Source organism: Eupeodes corollae, chromosome 3 (assembly GCF_945859685.1).
Source record: "Eupeodes corollae chromosome 3, idEupCoro1.1, whole genome shotgun sequence".
Lineage (NCBI taxonomy): Eukaryota > Metazoa > Arthropoda > Insecta > Diptera > Syrphidae > Eupeodes > Eupeodes corollae.
The window spans coordinates 120,722,376-120,743,609 of NC_079149.1; the positions used below are offsets into that span (position 1 = coordinate 120,722,376).

Consider the following 21,234-nt stretch of genomic DNA (forward strand, 5'->3'; position numbering starts at 1 on the left):
CAGTAAATTTTCCGTACAGTTTATTGCAAATAAATCAGTAAAAAAGTTTCGTCCTATAAAATTGTATTTGGGTGCTAGTTCTTGTATAAGACGGCGAAATCCAAGTCCATCTACAAAGTTAAATGGTAAATTCTGAAGTAGTGCTTCATTTCTCCAATCAGTTTGTCAATTGTTTATGAGTTGCTGCTTCTAATATCCCATTTTTTCCCTTTTGCAAAGATTCCTCTAACGAAAGTTGTTTCTTTGCTTCTTTTAAATGTGTTACAATTTTTTCTAAAAAGTAAAAAGATGGTTTTAAAAACATAACAAACAATTTCGTAAGAAAAAAATAAAAAAGGAACTAACAAGCTATTTCAGAATTGTATGTTTATAAAAAAAAATCATACCTGCATCTTTTTTCTTTTTTTAAAGATTTTCATTGTTGGCGCTCTCAAATAAAACAAACTCTTTGACTTCTAGTGGTTTTTTCATCAAAGAAGTCATGTGTCCTTTTTGTGAGTATGTTGTACGACATATTTTACATTCGGACTTGTCAGGATAATTTTTATTTAAATTAAAATAGATCCAGATGCTGCTTTTTGTTGGTGGCGGCATTTATGTTCTGTATATGTATCACTTTTTCCCTTAATATATAAAAATAAACTGTGTTCTCTGGCCACTTAGCTATTGCTTTTATATCCTTAAATCTGTGACCATTGCAAATGACTTATTGCTGCTTTTGTCGTCGCCTACTTGGGACCGAGATTTTTGAATTTAAAATTTGTACTAAGGGTGAAAGGGTCGTTTTTATTGATCATGATACAGTATGCCGTGCCGTTGCTATTTTTCAAATTTGAAAAAAGCGTTTAAAAACATCCGCATTATTTGAATTATTGCGAATAATCCGCAATTGCGGATGCGGATGCGGATGCGAATACACGTAACATCCCTAGTATGTACATATTAAAAAAGGTTATATTTCCCTTAGTCCAACGGCTTAGTTGGCTGGGCCATATAGAGCGAATGGACATCAACGCTCCAGCCCGGAAGGTCTTCGAATCTAATCTTGAGGGACGGTGCAGTAGCGGAAGACCGCGACTCAGGTGGCGCACTCAGGAAATTGAAGACCTCAAAGAACTTGGCGTGCGAAACTGGAGACAGCTAGCTAGAGACCGAGCTGGCTGGAGACGCATGTTGGTTGAGGCCCAGGTCCGCCCCAGACTGTAGCGCCACCTTAAGTAAAAAAGTATTTCTCTTAGAACATATAAAAAGCGTCTTTGTTTAATCTAAAATTACAATAAAAGCCTAAAAGAGGAAATTAATATTTTACTTTATTTATATCAGAACAATTACATTGTGTCAGGTAAATGCAATATACTCGTATTTGCTTTGTCTCGCAAAATTCGTCTTTTTATTTTTTCTTTTGAATTCTGCTTCCTTTGTTCATTCGAAATTGCCAATAATGTTGCATCCATCTTCAAAACAATACAAATTTTACTTCAGGAACAAAATAAAAATTGATGATCGTTCAGTTGTGACAGTTCGAAGCAATTTCGAAATCGATCGAATTGAAGAACATTTAATTTCATTTCAGGTGAAATTGAAAAGTATTTACAATTCATTTTCGATCGAAATTCGGAACATGGGGGTCTATAAAAAAAGCTCATTTAACAATTGCAGCTTTGATATAAAATAAAAACTTCAATAAGGGGGTTTGTTCTTAGACTACTACGAGCTTGAAGTTCACCTCAATTCTTTATATAATTGAATCGAGTTGAAATGAGCTTGATTCGACTCGATTCCAGTCGGGGATCGGAACCCAGTCCAAATTTGTGAAGAAAAACCTGTATGAAGGAGTTGGTTTTACAGATAATGCATTATGGTCTGTTTTTTGCAAGTTTGTGTACAAAAAATATAGTTTTGTTTTAATCAAATAAACAAAAATTGCTCATTGAGTAGGTAGCATATTTTTATATGGTGCTAAACTATTCAGTTCTTCATTGTTTAACATGAATCAAATTATCCCGATTGCACTTCATAAGAAACATTGAAAATATTTTCATTTTAGAAAGTGCTGTCAAACTTATCATTTTTTAATCTCCTTTTAAGATGGAAACACCATAAAGATTTATTTAATCTTTACTGAGATAAACCTTTGGTGGAAACATAGCAAAACTTAATTATCTTTTCTATTGTTTTCTTTTGCAAAATAAGCCAAGTTAGTGCACTTTCAATTTCAAAACAAAATAATATCAACATTAACAGATCGATTTTTTTCCCAAATGGAAAACACATGATTAGAAATGCAAAACTACTCAACGAACACAGCCATCAGAGAGATACAAATCCAATATCAATATTTGAGAACGAAATCACATAAGATTTATTCGAGACTCGTATAACTAATTTTTAGTTTTATTTTCAGGTATTTATTTTTGAATGCCAATTGGATTTTTGTAAAAATGTTGTAATATATTTTCTTTCGACATATACAATTATTTTGAAAGTAATGTATTGTAAGTGATACAATTTTAATTTTATTGATTATTTATTAATTTTAAGTTCTATTGACATATACAAAATGGAAGTTTATTTCATACGTACGAACCATAGCAACCATTTATTTAGATTCTAGGGATCTTGGAATCTCAATAAATGTCGAAATATTCAATTCTACAAATTGAACCGATTCCTACCAGAAGTTAATAAATGTCAAAATATTGTCTATTTTGAAAGTCAAAAACTATTAAATATCATTGAAAGATATTTAGATCACAAAATTCTATTAAATAAGCTTTTCTATCTAATAAGAGGACTTAAGACATTATTATTATACTTAAGTAAAAACTTAAAACCTAAAACATGATTTACAAAATTTGCTTTCTGACACTTTTATGTTAACCCAAATCTCAGATCTTGCTTTTTGAATAAATGTTGTCCTTATATAATATTTGTTTTCCGCATTCTACTTTATAGCACACTCGTTTTATTTTTTCACATATTTAGTTCATTCATCCATATTTATGGCTTGAATATTATTTGTTATTTTTTGTTACCCAATACCAATATAAAATTAACAGCAGCATAATCATGATGTTTACTTTCGATAAACGGAAATTGCCTCACATGTCACTCGTCAAAATCAACTGAAAGTGAAAAACACCTCTTCTTGTGTCAGTCAGTCTTCATCATTATCATCATACGTGTATATAAATATAACCAACAAAAATTTCAACACCATAAATTCCTAAACGCTCGCATATTACACTTTCACTTTGCCATAATAACAATAATTCCATTACAAATTTTGCGGCCACAAAAACACGAAAAAGAGGCGAACCGCCGCGCACACATATCAAGACAACACAGCACCACTCTGATCTTATACCACCGACATCTACCGTAGTTCAGCAACAAAGACGTTTTGTACCTCCAAAGTCTGCGCTCTCTGCGTGCTGAGCCTGAGCGGCATGTCATAGAGTTAAGTTGGATCATATATTTTATAAAAATTAATATTTGTCTTTGGTGGTGATGATGATGATGATGGTAATGGTAATGGCGTTGGTGCTATTTGGTCTTCCATTTTGTTTGCTCTTTGTGTGCGATTTCGCAAAACTGCGCAGGCTGAAAATCAAATTATAGCTATACCATCCGCATTTGTTCCATCCATCCATCCATCCATCTACCATCGTGACATACGCCACATGTGGTCGCTCCGCCATGCCGGAATATCATATGTTCTCCAAGTTGGTTCCCATTGCCAAGAAAGGCTTAAAAGGCAATTATTCGTGATTTCATTTGTATATACGGATGGATACCATATCTTACCATCATCGTGCGCACCTTTCTTTGAAAAAGACGAATCCACACCGACTAACGAACAAAACGACGGCGGCGGTAGATAGTACTTGTGGTGGTGATGGTGACGGGGATGGCGACGGTAATGGTGACAGCGACAACGACAACGTCAGCGACGGCGACAACGACGAAGACTACGTCGAGTCGACGACAACGCTGCGTTTGCTGCTGCGATGTGTCCATGAGCGAAGAAAGAAAATTAAATCTTGCTTTCTTCTTTAAGACTGGTGCTTTCTTCAACACCATGAATCTCTGTGATGGGCACAAAGGGGCCCCTTTATTTCCCTCTATAACTTAGGTACGGATGTATGGTGTGTGTAGTGTGTCTCACGTCCCTGGCCAAAAGACTAAGCTCAACAGGCAGACAGTGTCTCTCTCATTTCTCATGGTTCAGCGAAGACCACCACCACCATCATCAACCACTCTACCAACTACCAAAATCAACTACTCTGCAAGCCAAAGCAACTAAAGTGGCAGCAGTTGCATTACTGCTGTGCGCTGCTGTCTCAACAAATTCGAATTTCAAGTTTTCAGTTGCGAGATGGCTGCGCGCCTTACCGTCGTCGTTATATCAAACACTCTTCGCGCTCACGTCTGTCGTGCGTCGTCACGCCAAGTAATAGCACTCACTATATTCGTATCTGCAGCAGCAGTGATAGCATTAACGGCAGCGCAAGCGGCAGCAACAAAAGCAGAGTAGAGTAGAAGCAACAGCAGCAGAAGCAGCAGCAGCAAACAAACAGCTGGTGATCGCGCAGAAGAAGGCCACTACTGACCTACTAAGATTTGTCTCAACCACATACTATTCCGGGGCTCACTTTTTCTTGTTTGCAGTTTGTCACAGTCAAATGTGCGACGTTCGTTGGTGATGACGGGACGAATAATAATAAGAAAAAGTTTTTCTTACACTTTGTTTTTTTTTTTTTATTTGATTTTGTGATCGCGGAGTCTTTTGCGTTGGTTTTTTTTGGACTCTTCTCTATCGAGTTCTAGGTGTTGAATTATTTAGATTGATTTACATCTTTTTCCATTTTTGTTTGGTCCGAACAAAAACAAATCGTATTGATTTCGAAAGTAAAAATCGCAAAAAAATGTAAAGTGTATTCACGCCAGCAGTGGTGACTACGATGATGTTCTCGGTGCATTTCTTAAAGAAATTCACGTGTGAAAGTTATAAAAATAAGTGTACATGAAAAAAATTGTTGAAGTTTTAAATAAAAAAGAGAAAAAAAGAAATATTTACATATCCAGCTACAAAGTTGAATGGAAAAAGTGTTTATAATCAGTGTTCGTGAATGTTTTATGAAAATATTAGCTCAAAGCAAGGAATACATACAAATGCGGCATGTAAACATGGACAGAGGATTTAAATTTGCTAACAAATTTAGGGTAAGTTAACATAAGTTTTTCTTTTTTTTGTTAGACAAAATGTGTGTGTGACTATTTGTGGGGTATAATAAAATACCAAGTAGGAACAAATAGCAAATTTTCTATTGATTTTTTTGTTTATTATTGGGCAATAAAATGAAAGAGTTGAGTTAGAAACTTTTAATGAGTATAAATGTCTTTAGAATTTTGACGTTAATACAATATCACACACACGGAACTTACTTATAGAGTTTTAAAATAAACTTCAAATTTAACTTTGTTCATGACAGTATTTTAGCGATACATAAGATCAGTGGAAGAATACAATTTATGTAAGTTTTTCTGACTGAGATAGTAGCTTCAGATTCCATTTTTACTTAAAAGTGATGTTGTTTTAGTTTCGAGGTTTTAATTCTAGAGAATGACACATGTTAAACAAAAGAGCTGAGATCCAAACCTTTTTCTGTATTAATTTCCCTTCTGAAGTAAAAACTAAGCAAATTACTCGAATATATATTCCACTGATAAGATGGTATGTAAAATTTAAATATGAAATTATAAATAAAAATTATTGAATTAATTTTTGATTGCAATTCTAGGGGAATATCAATTAGCGTTTTTTTTAAATAAGGGTTATCCAAAATGTTTTTTAAGACAAATCAATTGAAGTGTATTTCAGTTTAAAGAGAAAGAAAAACTCTACCAACGAATGTATGTCTTCACTAATTTCTCGAATCGTATACCAACAAGAAGTTTGTATCCGAATATAATATTAAGAAAAAAAAAAGTCTAAGTGTTAAATTACCAAATTAGCTACTAAAGTCTGTCCAATTGTGAGAATTTCTAAGAGATATAACACGGTCAGAAAACTTTTCTTTCATACAAAAATTTGACTTAAAAATATTCACAATTTGCATTGTGGTTTTTAACAACATCAATGCACTCTTGAAGGAATGGGGTAGTTTTTTGAGCTGACAGCTTTAAAGCTGACAGCTGCACGAAAAGTGACAAATTAGGGAAAATAACGTAGACAAACCTAGACAAATTTAAAAACTGTAATCAAAGGCTTAAATAATCAAATCATTGACTCTTGTAAAACAATAGAGATTCAAATAAATAAATCGTTCTTTTTTTTCAAGACCTTTTTATAAATATCTCAAAAGTGCCGTTTGAATTCGATAAATACAAAACTTTAGGTCACTTTAAGCTACTATTGTGCCACCTAACTGATTTCATTTATTTATGGTTTCCTGATTTATGAAGTATGTTAAACAATTGGGAATGGAGGAACATTTGCTCTTAATTCTCTCTGCAATTCCATTTATATTTAAATAACACTCACCGACCTTGAAATTGCTTGAAACAATCAAATAATATTAATTAAATTTGTGTGCAATTAAGTATTGAAAATAACTTCAAAACATTGGTACTTAAATGTGCCAATTTATTATGTCTCGTTTATCTGACTTATAAGCAATTTTGAACACGCATTCAAATATTTTTCAATATTCAAATTAAAAAACAAATATTTATAATCTAATAAGAAATAATGTTTTTTGTTGAAATATTCTATTTAAGACCATGCAAATTTACACATAGGTTGTAAAAACTAAAAACAAATAGTAATAACATCCTAGATTCAATAATATCCATAAGAAAAGAACACGCCTTAGTTTGTAAACATTGGTAGTACATGTGATTTCCTTAATATTTGAGTTTATTAGTTCCAATATTATTTCATCTCATAATAGTTCATATCATTTGATATGCTGAGTAAAATAATTTCTAATCTTTCATCATGCATTATTTAATATCACTACTTCTATCTTAGGTATAACTTATAGTAATTGTTTTAAACAATACAACCCTTTCCATTTACTGAATAATTTTGTATCGTTAATGATTAAGTACGTATAGTCATCTGCTATTTCAAAAAATGTACTTAATTTGAATTTCAGTGATCGACCTCTTTTTATCTTATACTTTTAAGTTCAACAAATTAAAATTTTTTATTAGGAAAAACTTTCTATCTTTACCATCGGCCCTAATTCAAAAATCGTTTAAGAAATTAGAAAAAGGTACCTATCACAAAAAAAAATAATAATACTCGTTGCTGATATATGGATTGTCTATCAATTTAGGCAACAATTAGTGCAAGGAAAAGTTTAAAATTTCACTTTTTCTCTGTACCACAACAACAACACCAAACCAAAAACAAATCCAAAAGACCTCAAGAAAAACAAAACAAACAAAAATATATCACGTTGTTGTACGCTTTGATGGCAGACAGCGCCAGCGTTTATAAGACACATGGGTACTTCATACACAGTTTTTAAACGTTATGCCAATTTTATTTAAATTCATGTCGCCAAACTTATCTTGATGTTGACTTCTTGATGGCTTTGAATTTATTATAATCAAATGTAATTAGTGGAATCATTTTTTTTTCGAATAGGGTATAACGGGAAGAGTCACATTTCCACCAATTTGTCAGTTTATAATTTTTATACAAAAGAGCTGAGCAGCAAACCACTTTTTTTTAAAAGTTCTTTGTAAAATTTGAAACTTTTAGTGTTGAATAAAAGAGAAAGCAATAAGATATTAAATGTGTAACTCCCAAAACTATTAAAGCATTGTTTTAACACCCATTTTTCCAAATACACAGAAAGATAAAGCATAAATCATGTCTACTGCAATGTAAAACTGTTAAGGCTTTTACTCTGACCATTGATGTATACTTACTTATTAACAGATGTAATTTCTTTTCTTTTTTTGTTTAATTTGAAGCATTAATGTGAAGACAAAAACAAAACATACATAAAACAATGATATGAACAAATCTATTGGTTAAGATCAAGTCACAGAAGTAGATATAAATAAAACGTGTTTAATGGCCGTGTATCAAAGAGTTTGGCGAGCAGCATTAAGTACAAACATTTTATTGTATATAAAGGAAGAAAGTTGCTATAATTGGCTTGAAATAGGAAAAAAAGTATGCTTTGTGGTTGACTTAGAGACAATCATATGGTGTTTGATATGACTGAAGAAGTAACAGGAATAAAAAACGAGTAAAAGGTAAACATCACTATACTTGATGAGAAATGACAAATGTTTTATAAGAGACAGATACATGTATTCAGTGCATGAGGTTAAACATAGTAAATGTGCTGGTGCTGATGTTGATATGATTTGATTTTATGATATCTACTTATGTCTACTTATAAAGTGTGATCAAGTTCTGACTAAATTATGCTGACATAATAATCTTCTTCGAGAGGTATCAAATACACTGAAACACGTTATTTTCCTAATATGAAAACTCTGAATGAGGTTGGTTAAGGAAGACTTTTTTTAGTTTGCAAATATTGGATTTGAAGTATCTTAGATCTAGTTTTTTAGTTTGGGCTTGAACTTAGATTTGAATTAACTTATTTAATTTAAAGACTTAACATAGCAAAACTAAATGGGTTTTCATTTATTTCTTGGCTCACAAATTATACAAAATTATTGTAAAATTAGGTGTGTAGATATGTATGTTCCTTATTCAACTTAATTTATTAACCTTTTATTAAAAACGTATAGTTTTGGAATAAATAGCTATAACTGAAGGAAAAAAAATCATTTTAAAAGCCTAACAATTGGTATATATTGTTTTTAGTGTAATTCATAAAATATGTAATGATTAAAATAATTTTTTGCAAAATGCATTTAAAAAGTGATAGAATGGGAGTGGTTTTAGTTGGTAGTACAAAAATATTAAAGTTGGTACAACTTAAGCTTGTTAAACTCGATTTTTGAGAAATTTTGATTCTTACTTTGAAACCAAAATAAAAAATATTCTAAAACAATCTTTTCACGTTAAACAGAAAAAGGTTTTTCAAAAATATCTGATGACAAAATTGTTTTTTTTTCATCATTGTTAAGAAATCTATTAAACTTTTACAAGAAATTCTTTTCCAAAAATCGTGAAAATCTGTTAAAAGTTTTGATTATTCACGTTAACCAAAAACCAAAGGTGCATTGAATATTTAGGGTGCACGTTTTTTTGGAATACAAAACTTTACAATTTGGTAAGGAGAATGTAGTCAGCTTCACCACGCGAATAAATGCTTCAATGTTGTCTTCCAATGCGTCAATTGAAGCGGTTTTGTCTGTATGGACATGAGCTTAGTCTAAATGCGTTAAATCGAATGATCTAGGTGGCAAATTGGCCAGTCCCGAAATAAAATGATCACCTAACTCGCCTTTCAATAAGTCCATTTGTTGCGAGTGCTGTGTGGTATTTAGCACCGTCTTGTTGAACATGTCATGCAAGTCGAGCTCTTGCATTTTGGGCAAAAAAAGTTGGATATCATCTTAGGGTAGTGCTCACCATTCACAGTTCAGTTACGTAACGATTCGCATCATGTTTGAAGAAGTACGGTCCAATGATGCCACCAGCCCATAAACCGCACAAAATTGTGACTTTTTCTGGATGCATTGTTAGCTCTTGCTTCTTCTTCTTTGTGATATTCATTCACTCCAAAATCAACAGTTCTGCTTATTTACGTACCGGAAAATGGGTAAAAAAGTGGATTCTGAACTTTCTTAACAGAGCACGCATTTTGCATATAAAACAATTGTAAGACTTTAGAACACTTCGGGCCTTACTAATAATCGAATTTTATCTTAAGTTTTAAATTTGTGTGAAATTGACCAACATATGTATATGCTTTTATTAATAAATACATACTATGACCTAAATATTAAAGTCGACTATTAACAATTAACCATTTATGGTTTGTGATCCTTATAGTACGGTCATTCCTCTCAAAATTTTAACTTCACTCTTAATTTGATGTAATTTTTGTAATAAATACAATTTTCCTCAGAGTTACTTTAAAAATCGAAAGCCAAACCAGAGCTTACAATTAACAGTTAAAGATTTTGACATTTTCTGTTTTCGAAGATTTAAAAGATTTTGAAAGAAATTTGATTTAATAATTTCACATTGACGTTATCTAGTGCTCTGTTATGTGAAAATAATAATAAGTCATATTCAAATTTTTCTTCGCAATAATTTCCTTCTTGGGACGATAAGAAAATGTAAATATTTCAAAATATCCCTCACAATTAATTGGAATGAAGACCTTAAATTTTTCTTTGGGTGTAATTTATTTTGAAAGAGATTCACTTTTCTAGAAAAATCAAACAAACATCTCAACGAAAACTGAAGTGCTCTCGAGATTCCCGTTTGCGTTCATTTATCAACAAAATTAATGAAAGTAAGTCTGTGGCAAGGTAAAAGGCCCATCAAAATATTGACACATCAATAATTTTGTATACTCTACTTAAAATGAAACCTCTTGATGCACTGTTACTTTTAATGACTTTCATTTTTGTTAAATTTACGTCTGAGTCTCAGAAAATAAAAGAATCAAAAAGGCAGTAAACATGTTTTAATTTTCATTTTATTTTTTGTGTAACCGAAATAATTTCTCTTTTACTCAATATTGAATCGAAAGATTCAATATCATCACCTGCATTTTACCTTCATCACTGATGATGTACCTAACTTATAGTATCTCATGTCTTGATCTTTGCCTTGATTTGTATTTTTAATTAACCAAATGAATAAACCAATAAAATAAATCTTAATATTGACACTGCGCTTACATAACATTGATTAACACAGATTTTAAATATTTTTTTTTCCTATCACAACCTTTCCCAGAATTGTTACCTAACATAACGTTGTTTATCTTTTGATTTTTTGTAACTTTTATCAAAGACATAAAGATTGTTCATCTTCAAAGAACAAGATTTTAACATATTTGATCCGAGACGAAAGGTGAAATTACAACCATGCAGCATTAAGAAAACCATAAGAAATACTACTTCTTGTAATAACATTTGGCGAGATGGTTACGCTGTAGAGCTGCTGTTATACCGGCAAATAGACGCCCAAAGTCCCCTCTGGCTCTGGATGACGATGATGATGCCCTCGCACAAACAACTGGTTTTATTTCAATCACTTGAAATGGAAAGTTTCCCCGAATCTTTTTTATTTTATTTTATTTATGTATTTTTTTGTGTGTGAATTTTGTCGATTTTATTGACCACTATAACCGGACCGTTATGCCGGTCGGACACATGCGCTAAGCTCACCATTTATAATGTCTTGTCTTGGTCTTAACTAAAGACTGAACGCGTCTTGTGGCTTAAGTTTGAGTTTGAGGAGTGAAAGCCGGAAAGCCATTTCTCGTTGTTTTATAATTCTTTTAAACTTCTCTTGAGATGGTGAGACAGACTAACAGCACATTTCTTTAAATTGAGAATGATCATTTAGCGCACTGGAAATAATAGTGGTAACCAAACCAACAGCAAAAACAACAACAACAACAACAACTCAGTACAACTGACAATGATGGATGTTATTTGGCTTTTTGTACATTTAGATACTTCTTAGGAAACCATTAATAGCGATAAAATTGAAACAAAGTGCAACGGAGAATTTTAATAATGTGGGAAATTGGAAAATTACTTTTTTTTTGTATTTTCTTGAGATGGCTAAGACCATGGCGGCTGTGATGCGACGTCGGCGTGGGTGGTGCTATAGGGTACCTTTTGTTGTTGTTGGATGCTTTTGGTTAAAAACTTAACAGACAAGAGATTCTTCGTTTCTCATAGATGATTTGTAGTCATAGGCAACCAAAAAATCAAATGGGGTGGCGCAACAGTCCGTTGTGAACCAGGGCCTAGTGACTTACAACTCTCAACCATTCCTGTGTGCGAGTAATGTTGTCAGGAATGGAGGGGACCTACAATTTTATGCCGAATCCGAACGGCTAGTTTGAGAAAGCACTTTTTAATGACAAGAATTAATCTTGAAGGATTTGTCAATTCCTCGCAAGAGGCAGTACCCGCGAAAATTAATTTTTTTTTTTTTAAATTAAGGTGGCACAGGCAGGGATTGAACCCAAGACCCCTTGCATGACAGTCCAACGCACTTTTTTTTTTTTTTTTTTTTTTTTTTTAAATTCATTTTTATTTAATTCAATCTTAAACCTATCTTAAAGCTAGACAAAAATTCATAAAACTAGCCTAAATTATCCAAAACTTACAACTAACTTAATGGTCCCATACGGACACTCTAAGCTAAACTATAACACTAATTACTAATGCCTTTCGGCCTTAAGATATATTTTACTTCAATTTAAATTTTATTTGTTTTGTTTTCATTAGAAAATTTTGAAAAAAACTAATATCAATAACCTTTTTTATTTTTACTTACAAACTACTTAAATTAAGGTCCTTAAATAAAACTTAAAACTAACTTAAACTACCTATTCTACCTATAAACTACTTAAAACTAGAACAACCACAGCAGCAAATCTAACGTGTTTTGTTTTTATATTTTACTGTCTTTTTTGTATGTTTTTTTTTTTTATTCCATGTTTTTTTTTTTTTTTTCTTTGATTTTTTTTGTTTTTAATTTTTTTTTTTTTTTGTTTTTTTTTTTTATTTTTATTTTTTAATTTTTTTTTATTTTTTTTTTTGTGCCACCATGCCTATTCTACTTAAAACTAAACCCTAAAACTATAAAACAAGTATGTAAGCCGGCCAAGGCTTAAAGCCCCATCCCGACTACCCAATATCAAGTGCCGATTGAAGCCACCAAAACTGGTTCTCCTGCTTCACCCTATCCGTTCGGTCCCGTTCGGACACAGCCCTACTGAACCGAAGGAGCTCTGCTCCGCCTTGTGCCATGACGTCCCGATTGTACAGGAGTCGCCTATCCACGGTTCTTCGCCTGACGTGGTAGATTAACGGGACTGCCAATCTATCCTGTATCAGACCGCATTTGTCTAAAAAGAGGAATGCCTCTGGTGGAATGAAGCCGCTCAAGCGTGCACTCTCTAAATACTCGTCGTTCGGATAGAACGCCCCGAAAATTAAATTGTTGGTCGAAGACATAGCTCTTGCAATGTGACCTCGAACGAGTTTTATCACGAAATTGTCAATTCTGTTGATTCGAGCCCCGTTGTACAGGACCTCGTTGGAATAATAATGCACATAAGAAGATTCGGCTGTTCGATATAAGCCGGTACAGCGTCGTAAACACTGCCGCTCGAACACCCGAAACTTCTCCATCTGGGAAGGGGCAACGTTGAACCACACAGGACAACCATACACGATCATTGGCCGTATGAGGGCCATGTAGCAAATTACCTTCACTCTGGGATCAAGCCGACTGCTAAAAAACAGCCGTTTCGTCAGAGCGAAGGCTCCTCTGGCCCTGGTCAGAGCAGCATTTATATGTCTGTCGAAATATAAATACTGATCTAACCAGATACCGAGGTACTTCACTACACTTTTGCTCGCTAATGGCTGCCCGTGAAGATCAACGATGACCATCTTGCGCCAATTCTTACACGTATCCCTCGTGGCCCTAGCCAACGGAGTCCGGAACAGAATTGTCTCTGACTTCTGGACATTTATTTTCAGTTTCCAGTCGTCGCAATATCGCTGAATCTTGTCGAAATCACGCTGCAAGAGAATTCTAATAACCTCAACCTTTCGGGCCGTTCTGTACGCAATTAGATCGTCGGCGTACGCAATTGCCTTTGTAAGACTACCTATCAGATCGCTGGTGTAAATGCTGAAGAGAATCGGCGAATTCACCGCTCCCTGTTGAAGACCATTTTTAATTGAGAATGTTGTGGTAGAAGTTACATTGCCACTTTTGACAACAAACTTTCTACCGTTAAGCATATCATAAAGTATATACAACAATGGCTTGCTTATGCCAAGCCTGCTCAGTTTTAGGTAAAGACCCTCTAACCATACGGTGTCAAAGGCCTTTTCCAAATCAACCAGGACAGCACCTGTGCATTGTTGTTTTGATTTATTCCATTGGATATCAGAAACGAGTTTAGACGCAGCATGAATTGTGTCATGACCCGCCTTGAACCCGAACTGTTTATCCGGAATTATTTTGTTGTCCGCAGCCCACTTAGTCAGAGCCCTATTAATGATCTTTTCGAAAACTTTGCTGATGCTCGGAAGAAGACTTATCGACCGAAGATTTGACGGGTTGGAGTTGTCCTTTCCCTTTTTCGGGAGAGGATGAACCACAGCGGTCTTCCAATGCACTGGATAATATGCATTATTCAGTGCATTATTGAAGAGCGTGGTGTATATGTCAATTGCTTCCATCGGTAAATGTCTTAGTACAACGTTGGATATACCATCGACACCTGCTGACTTTTTATTTTTTATTGAATTGAAGATGAGTTGAAGCTCAACCTTCGTCACTAACAAGTCCCTTGTTAGTGACAGTCCAACGCACTAACCATCATGCTACGGGTACTACTACTCAGTCATAGGCAACCATTACAGTAAATTTTTCTGCATGAATTCTTGAACATACGCAGTCTTAGACCTGAGTAAGCTTTAAGAATTTGGTAAAAAGTCAAATTAAGCATTTGTAAAATATATCAATGTAAACTTCCCTTTTTCCGTGTTCCTTTAAAAAAATATAATTTCAAAGATTTTTAATCGGCAATTTTTTAATTTCTATATAAAAAAAACTAGCAGAATATTTTAATTTATAATATTGAGAATATTTTGCTACAAATAAATATCTTATTGTTAGTGTGAAAGGATATGGTATATAAGTAAACGGTGAAAAAATATTAAACGAACAATTCACCAAAAAAATTTTCAAATTACCTGAAGTAAGAGTGCCGCCAAATAGACTGTCGTAGTTTTTTATATCTTTCAATAAGGAGTGTTTTGCCACCTGGTGCATCCAAAAAAAGAAATCTCCCTTGTCCTGCCGAAACTTGTAGCATGATGTAGTCATAAATGGTCCTTTGTTCTTCATTTATCAGTGGGACATTGCGAGCGACAATCGCTCCCATTTCTACAGTATTGTATTGTAGTTCACGATTCAATTCAGTGGCTATTAAATCAGATACATTTTGATTTGGTAATTGCATACCGAAATAAAATAACGCTAATAGTCTTTACCAAAAAATGAAGCAAGAGTCTATACATTAATTTTCGAGAATAAATAAAGTTCCAGGCTGGATCGCACGAACGTGCTCCTGTATTCAAAAATCCGTTCACAAATAAAATTTATATTTTAAAATTAATAAATTTACCAATAAAAAAAGTTTGTCACCAATAATTTGAATGCCATTTAATTGATCAAAAAGCCTTGACTTATTAATTTTTTCCAAAATCGTTAGAGTGGCTTACTTTTTAATTAATATTTTATTTATAGAATTTTTCAATTTTAGTTTAAAAATACTTTTAGTATACAGTTTCTTAAAACTTTATTAATATAAATACGTCTTAAATTGAATTTTCGTTGAAAAATATTGAATTTTGAAAAAAAAATGTTTGATCATCAAATATTATTAAGACAGAGCTTGGGCAGACACAATTATAGATATCGTTTCATTTATTTTTGAGAAAAATTAAAAACTAAATAACCTTAAATTTGTTTTTCTCGTTAAAAGAAAGAAGCCTTGTAAAGAAAAAAATTTAGAGAAGATTTAATAAAAATCTATCTGTTCGTTTTTAAGAAATTTTGAATTTTTGATTTTCAGTCAAAAAATTTGGGTTGTTTTTCCTCTTTAAAAAAAACCTTACTCAAATCGAAACCTTAGTTTCCATGTTTAAACTCAGGGGGCAAGGACAGACGGACGGTATTCTGAGACCCACTTTTTTCGACTTCTCTACCATCATATTTAATTAAAATCTCGATTTCGATTTTTTTACGAATGCAATACTTGCCTATAAGTCGCAAGTAAAAAATGGAAACTTTGGAAAAGCCAATTTAAAACAATTTTTTTCATATTGAGTGAAAGGGGAATAGGATTATAATGGATATATCGATGCACATTTGTTTTGAAGGTTTGCATAAATAATAATAATAATTAAAGAAATACTAAGCCTGATAAAAGATTCCACATTCGTGTAGTGCGTGTAAAAAGAACCTATTTACGTAATAGTTTGTCAAAAACTAAATAAGCCGATAAGCTTCCTAGAAATACGGGTATTACGGTTCTAAGAGCTCTCCTCTTAGTTCTGTTCAAGATAATCAATTAGGAACCTCACCTGATTTTGAGACGAATAAAGGCTCTCAAAATGTAAGCCTGTTTTTCAAGGCAAACATCCTTTTCACAACAGATTTTGTACAAAAACGTAAGAAATTTTAAATTGAAAAAATATCTGCTTTTAAAGTTCTTTTAAAAACCATTTTCTTAATCGGTCCCATTTTTAAATTGAACATGTTGACATTTATAGAATTTTCAAGGTCAAAGAGCCTAAATTAAAGGTTATTAAATAGATGCATGTGTGTGCGTGTGGTTACATTCGTACGTCTGCTTCGTTAAAGTTTTTGAAAATTCGATACACGGGATAGGAGGTTGTAGGATGTGGGTTTCATCGCAGCCTCCGTTTTTTACTGAATTTTTGTTTTATGAATACCAAGCAGACTTTTCCTTAAAAAAATAAGTCAAAAATTTTATTAATACAAAATTGCGTTCTTCCATTCACCAATTTCACATTAAGTTATAAGTTATGGGAAGATACAATTAAAGATAACAAAATATGTACATCTCAGATGTAAAAGTTTTTCTTAATGTCAATCTTAAGGTACTACATAGGTACCTCTATAAGTAAAATAAAAATATTCTTCTCGTTAAATTTTTTTATTTGCATTAAATTAAATAAAACAACAGTTGCAACTTTCTCCTACAACCATACACTTCATATACCTACTTGTACATTCACTTGTGAGATCGTTTTCATTCAAAAATTGTTGTAGGTTGTAGGTGCTGATGCTGATGTTGAAGCTGATGCGGCGGCGCGGCGGCTTCTCTTGTAATTGAATATTTAATTTATACAACTTGTTTTTTTTTTTGCAGGGGCATTTCCTGTTCCTTTTACTTTTTGCCATTACCGTCCATCGATCTGTGGCATTCGGTTTCGATTCAGCCAATTCATGTAGTCCGAATAAAATGTCACGACGTGGGAGAGCTCAACTGGTTGCCACGATACCATGTGATCTTTCACGTCAAGCCTATTGCCATTTACCAGGAGCGGCATATCCATGGCATGCTGTGAGGCGATTTGTCCACGAGAATCAGGGTCTCATGAAGAGAATGTACGGTGATGTGAAACACATATCCATATTGAGAACTGAAATTCAGAATAATGATATCGATGTTGAAGATCTGGAATTGGCTGCGGCGAGATATTCCAGAGATGGTTTTCGAAGGACAAAAGTTATGCACAATCAATTTGAAAGCAATCGAAATAATGATGTTGTGAAAGAGCCTCATTTTAGGCCAGTTTCATCGTCGTCGTCGTCGCCAAGTACAACTACAGTTGAGCTGAGCAGTACCGTCAGTAGTAGTACTGGCAGCACAACGACAACTCAAATCCCCGTAACTACGGATGAAGCCACAACTATACCCACTGAGCCAGGAACTACACTCAATGCTGATCTTGGTCCACCTACAACTTCCACAACTCAGAAGTTGGAAATTCAAAAACTCGTGAACGCCACAACTGAAGGATCCAAGAGATCAACCTCCAAGTTGGATGATGTTGAATTTCTTGAATCAGATGAGGAAGAGGATGATAATGACGACGATGATGATGTGGAAAGTCTAGAATCGAACAGCGTATATGAGCCGACTTCGCCAAGTGCACCAACCAAAGGTGAAAATATACAAATTGTCGATTCACCGAATCTCGTCTTGAGCAATATCACAGCTACGATATCCACAACTTTGAAGGTAGCTTCTCCACCCATTATCAAAAATGAACCAACCTCACCCGCAACAATGCCACTCCGTTCAACCGAAGCAGATAAAGTCTCCCAGACGATTAATCTTATTGCGAATTTGACTAAGCTGCGGGTAAATGGTTTTGCGGCTACCACGCCCCTTAAGGCTACCGCTGTCAGTAGTACCATCAACAGCAGCGTGAATAACCTTCATAATCTTTATAATAATGCCCCAACAGAGCCAACAACTGCTAAGCTTACTGAAACAAAGAAGCCAACGATTGTATTGCCTGTGGTGGCAAAGCCAGTAGTTCGAGATGGACAACTCTTCCAGGACACGTTCCAGAAGGAACCTTTGCAAGTTGGTAATTTGAAGGGAATGTAAGTATATCCTAAATAGAGTGAAAGTCCTCAATTAACCTAAATAACTGTTTGTAAATACTTTTAGCAATGCTTGTCCTGTAAAAGAGGAAGTGGTGGCTCCATTTTGGGCCAACAACACTCGTGGTGAAGTTCTGGCTTTGTTAAATCTATACCCATTCGAACAGTACGTCCACTGGGAGAAATGCACCCACGAATTGAAACAAATGTACTGTCGCGATGGATGTCGTTGCGAGCAACAGTATCGCCTCCATCGACTTCTTGCCTACGATCCACACAATGAATGCCGCGGTATCTTCTCCGATTGGTTTCGATTTCCATCGTGTTGCATCTGCAAGTGTTATGATATTCCATCGGAGTTTAGAGCCACCTCGAGAAGTCCTCGATCCGAGGCAGATTATCGACATCCAGCTGAAATAGCTGAAGCTGAAGTTCGAAAAGCCGTTTACGAACATGCTTCAGAAGATTGGTATAGACCTAAAGATGAACTTGATTTATACGATTAGATAATTTTTAATTAATATTTATTTTGTGATTGAGTTTATTTTTTTTTTATTATTATTTTGTATACTAGTCGAAAAAGAATTGAACACAACTTTAAATTTGTGTAGTTTGTAAATATTTATATATATTCAAAAATATATCAATCAAAATGAGCGAATGTACCTTGAACAAAAAATACTGATTTTTTCCAACTCAAAAAATTAAATAGGCTTAAATTTAGGGTTTTCCATTAAGAAGTTTTATTTTGAATCTCCTTCGATTTGGACATCTATCAGTTTTGAAGTTGTCATATTTTTTAGTTTTGACAAGTCAAAACTACACGTTTACTAAAAATGCAACTATACACACTTGAAAAGTGCATTCATACTGATTAAATTCACAACAAAAAAGTCACGAAGCAAAGGAATTTTGCAAGAAAAGTTTACTGACTTTATTATAATTAATAAACAGTCGTTTATTAATTTATTTAAATGAAACCACTTATTGGAAAACACTATAAATGATACGCCTGGCTATCATTAAGTTGGAATAATAAGTTTTATAAATATTAAGTAGCATCTTAGTTTAATTTGTATGTACATTTTTTTTTTTTTTTTGCTCTTAGAAAAATATTGGCCATATAAACTTATCCAACCCAATTATATTATGCACCAGAACTATAATTAAATAAATTATTATTAAAGAAAATATTTTCATGACAATCATTTGAGGGTACAATGGTACATATTTATAGTTTTTGTTTTAAAAGATAGAAACAATTCGAAAGGGATACCCCCTACGCAGATGTTGGTTTGAAATCCGTCTAATTCCTGTTTCTATGTAAACTTATCTGAAAACAAAAATGCTTGTTGAGCACTTGCATACAATTTATTTAAATTTTCAAGCTTATTTTGATTTTGTTCGTTTGAGATATGAAAAAATTGGGGTTTTTAACAGAATTAAAAAAATTTTATTTGTGGATATGACTTTCATGTAGAAATGAGATGAATTAACCACAATTTTCAATCGTTCTTTTTTAGCTTTATTTTCCTATAAACCCTAATCCTCCATATAAATGAATGGCAAAGTTTCTTTTGACATTATTTTCAATTCCAATGTTCGAAGATGGGAAAAATAGCGAGAAAATATCACGCAAGATAGAACTCCTTACCCCAACCCCGTTCAGTTCTAGAGCTTACACGATAAAGTCAACCAATTGCCATTTTTAACATAGTTCTGTTTTTAGTTTAATTAGTCAAGTCTTTAATTTTAACTATTTTACTTTTGATTCAATCATCAGCATCTGCTAGACGAATGGAACGGGATTCGCAATCGAAGACGTCATCCAGTTGTGCACTTAAATGTTTTGGACATCAAGGTCTAAGCCATCTAAATTCGTTTCAAGTCTAACCATTATCTGACTACCATAGAATGTACTAAAAATATAACTTCTAGTCGATTTCTATTTTCTCATGCTCAGTGAAGTCTATCAAGTTTTACAAAATACGTTTCGAGGTAGAATGCGTTCAGTTCATGATTGTAGCATCTCTAGAATTGTCCATTACCACCAACAATTCTACGCATATGTTACTATTGGCAAGACCAAAGTTTAAAAAAACTGAGTCTTAATTGGACTTTCTTAAACCATTTCTTGAACAACTTCTTATTCAAAATATTTTGCCCGAGACTACTTTTTTCGAATGTTCGTCTTCATTAAGAATTTACTTAATAAGAATTCAATTTAATTAATTCTTTATCGGCTATTCAACATTATCTCAGGCACGACAAAGAAGATTCGTGCTGCAAATGCCATCAAGAAAGTATTAGATCTGCTATTACTTTTTTAAATATTGCCACGGAACTACAAACTTCATTACAAAGTACTTGGAGACTGTATGCACCATTTAAATGTCTTTCAAAACCACAATTACTTTGAGCTCCGAGATAAATTCAGTAAGAAAAATAAGAAATGAGCATTTTTACTTGTTGGAACGATTTGCTTCGATGGCACGCGTTAAAGAATCTCATATAACTCCTCTCGTTTTTGAAAAGCTAACGATAGTATTCGTCTCGTTTTTTATAGAATCTAGGCCCTGTTTATTAAGTTTTTATTTCAGCAAGAAGTTCCTTAAAAATTAATAGAATGCAGATATTTGAGTCCCTGTACTGGTACATATAACTTTCTAGTACACGAAGAAAGGAGTTTTACTTGTACTTAAAACAATTATACCTATTTCATAACTTTTTAGGCCTTGGCAATTTTGCAGTATAGCTTCTAAAATAGCACAAAAAGTGAACTTTTTAGGCCTTGGCAATTTTGCAGTATAGCTTCTAAAATAGCACAAAAAGTGGTTGTCATGAATTTTGGTATCTTAAAT

The 21,234-nt window shown here is 33.3% G+C and overlaps 1 protein-coding gene across 1 annotated transcript; it reads left to right on the forward strand.

Annotated features, from left to right (window-relative positions):
• Positions 1-4,102: 4,102 nt before the first annotated feature.
• Positions 4,103-21,234, forward strand: LOC129948854 (protein spaetzle 4). The gene is made up of 3 exons (XM_056059970.1): positions 4,103-5,226; positions 17,127-18,373; positions 18,441-21,234. The coding sequence occupies exons 1-3, from the start codon at positions 5,101-5,103 to the stop codon at positions 18,877-18,879; spliced, it is 1,812 nt and encodes a 603-aa protein (XP_055915945.1). The 5' UTR covers positions 4,103-5,100; the 3' UTR covers positions 18,880-21,234.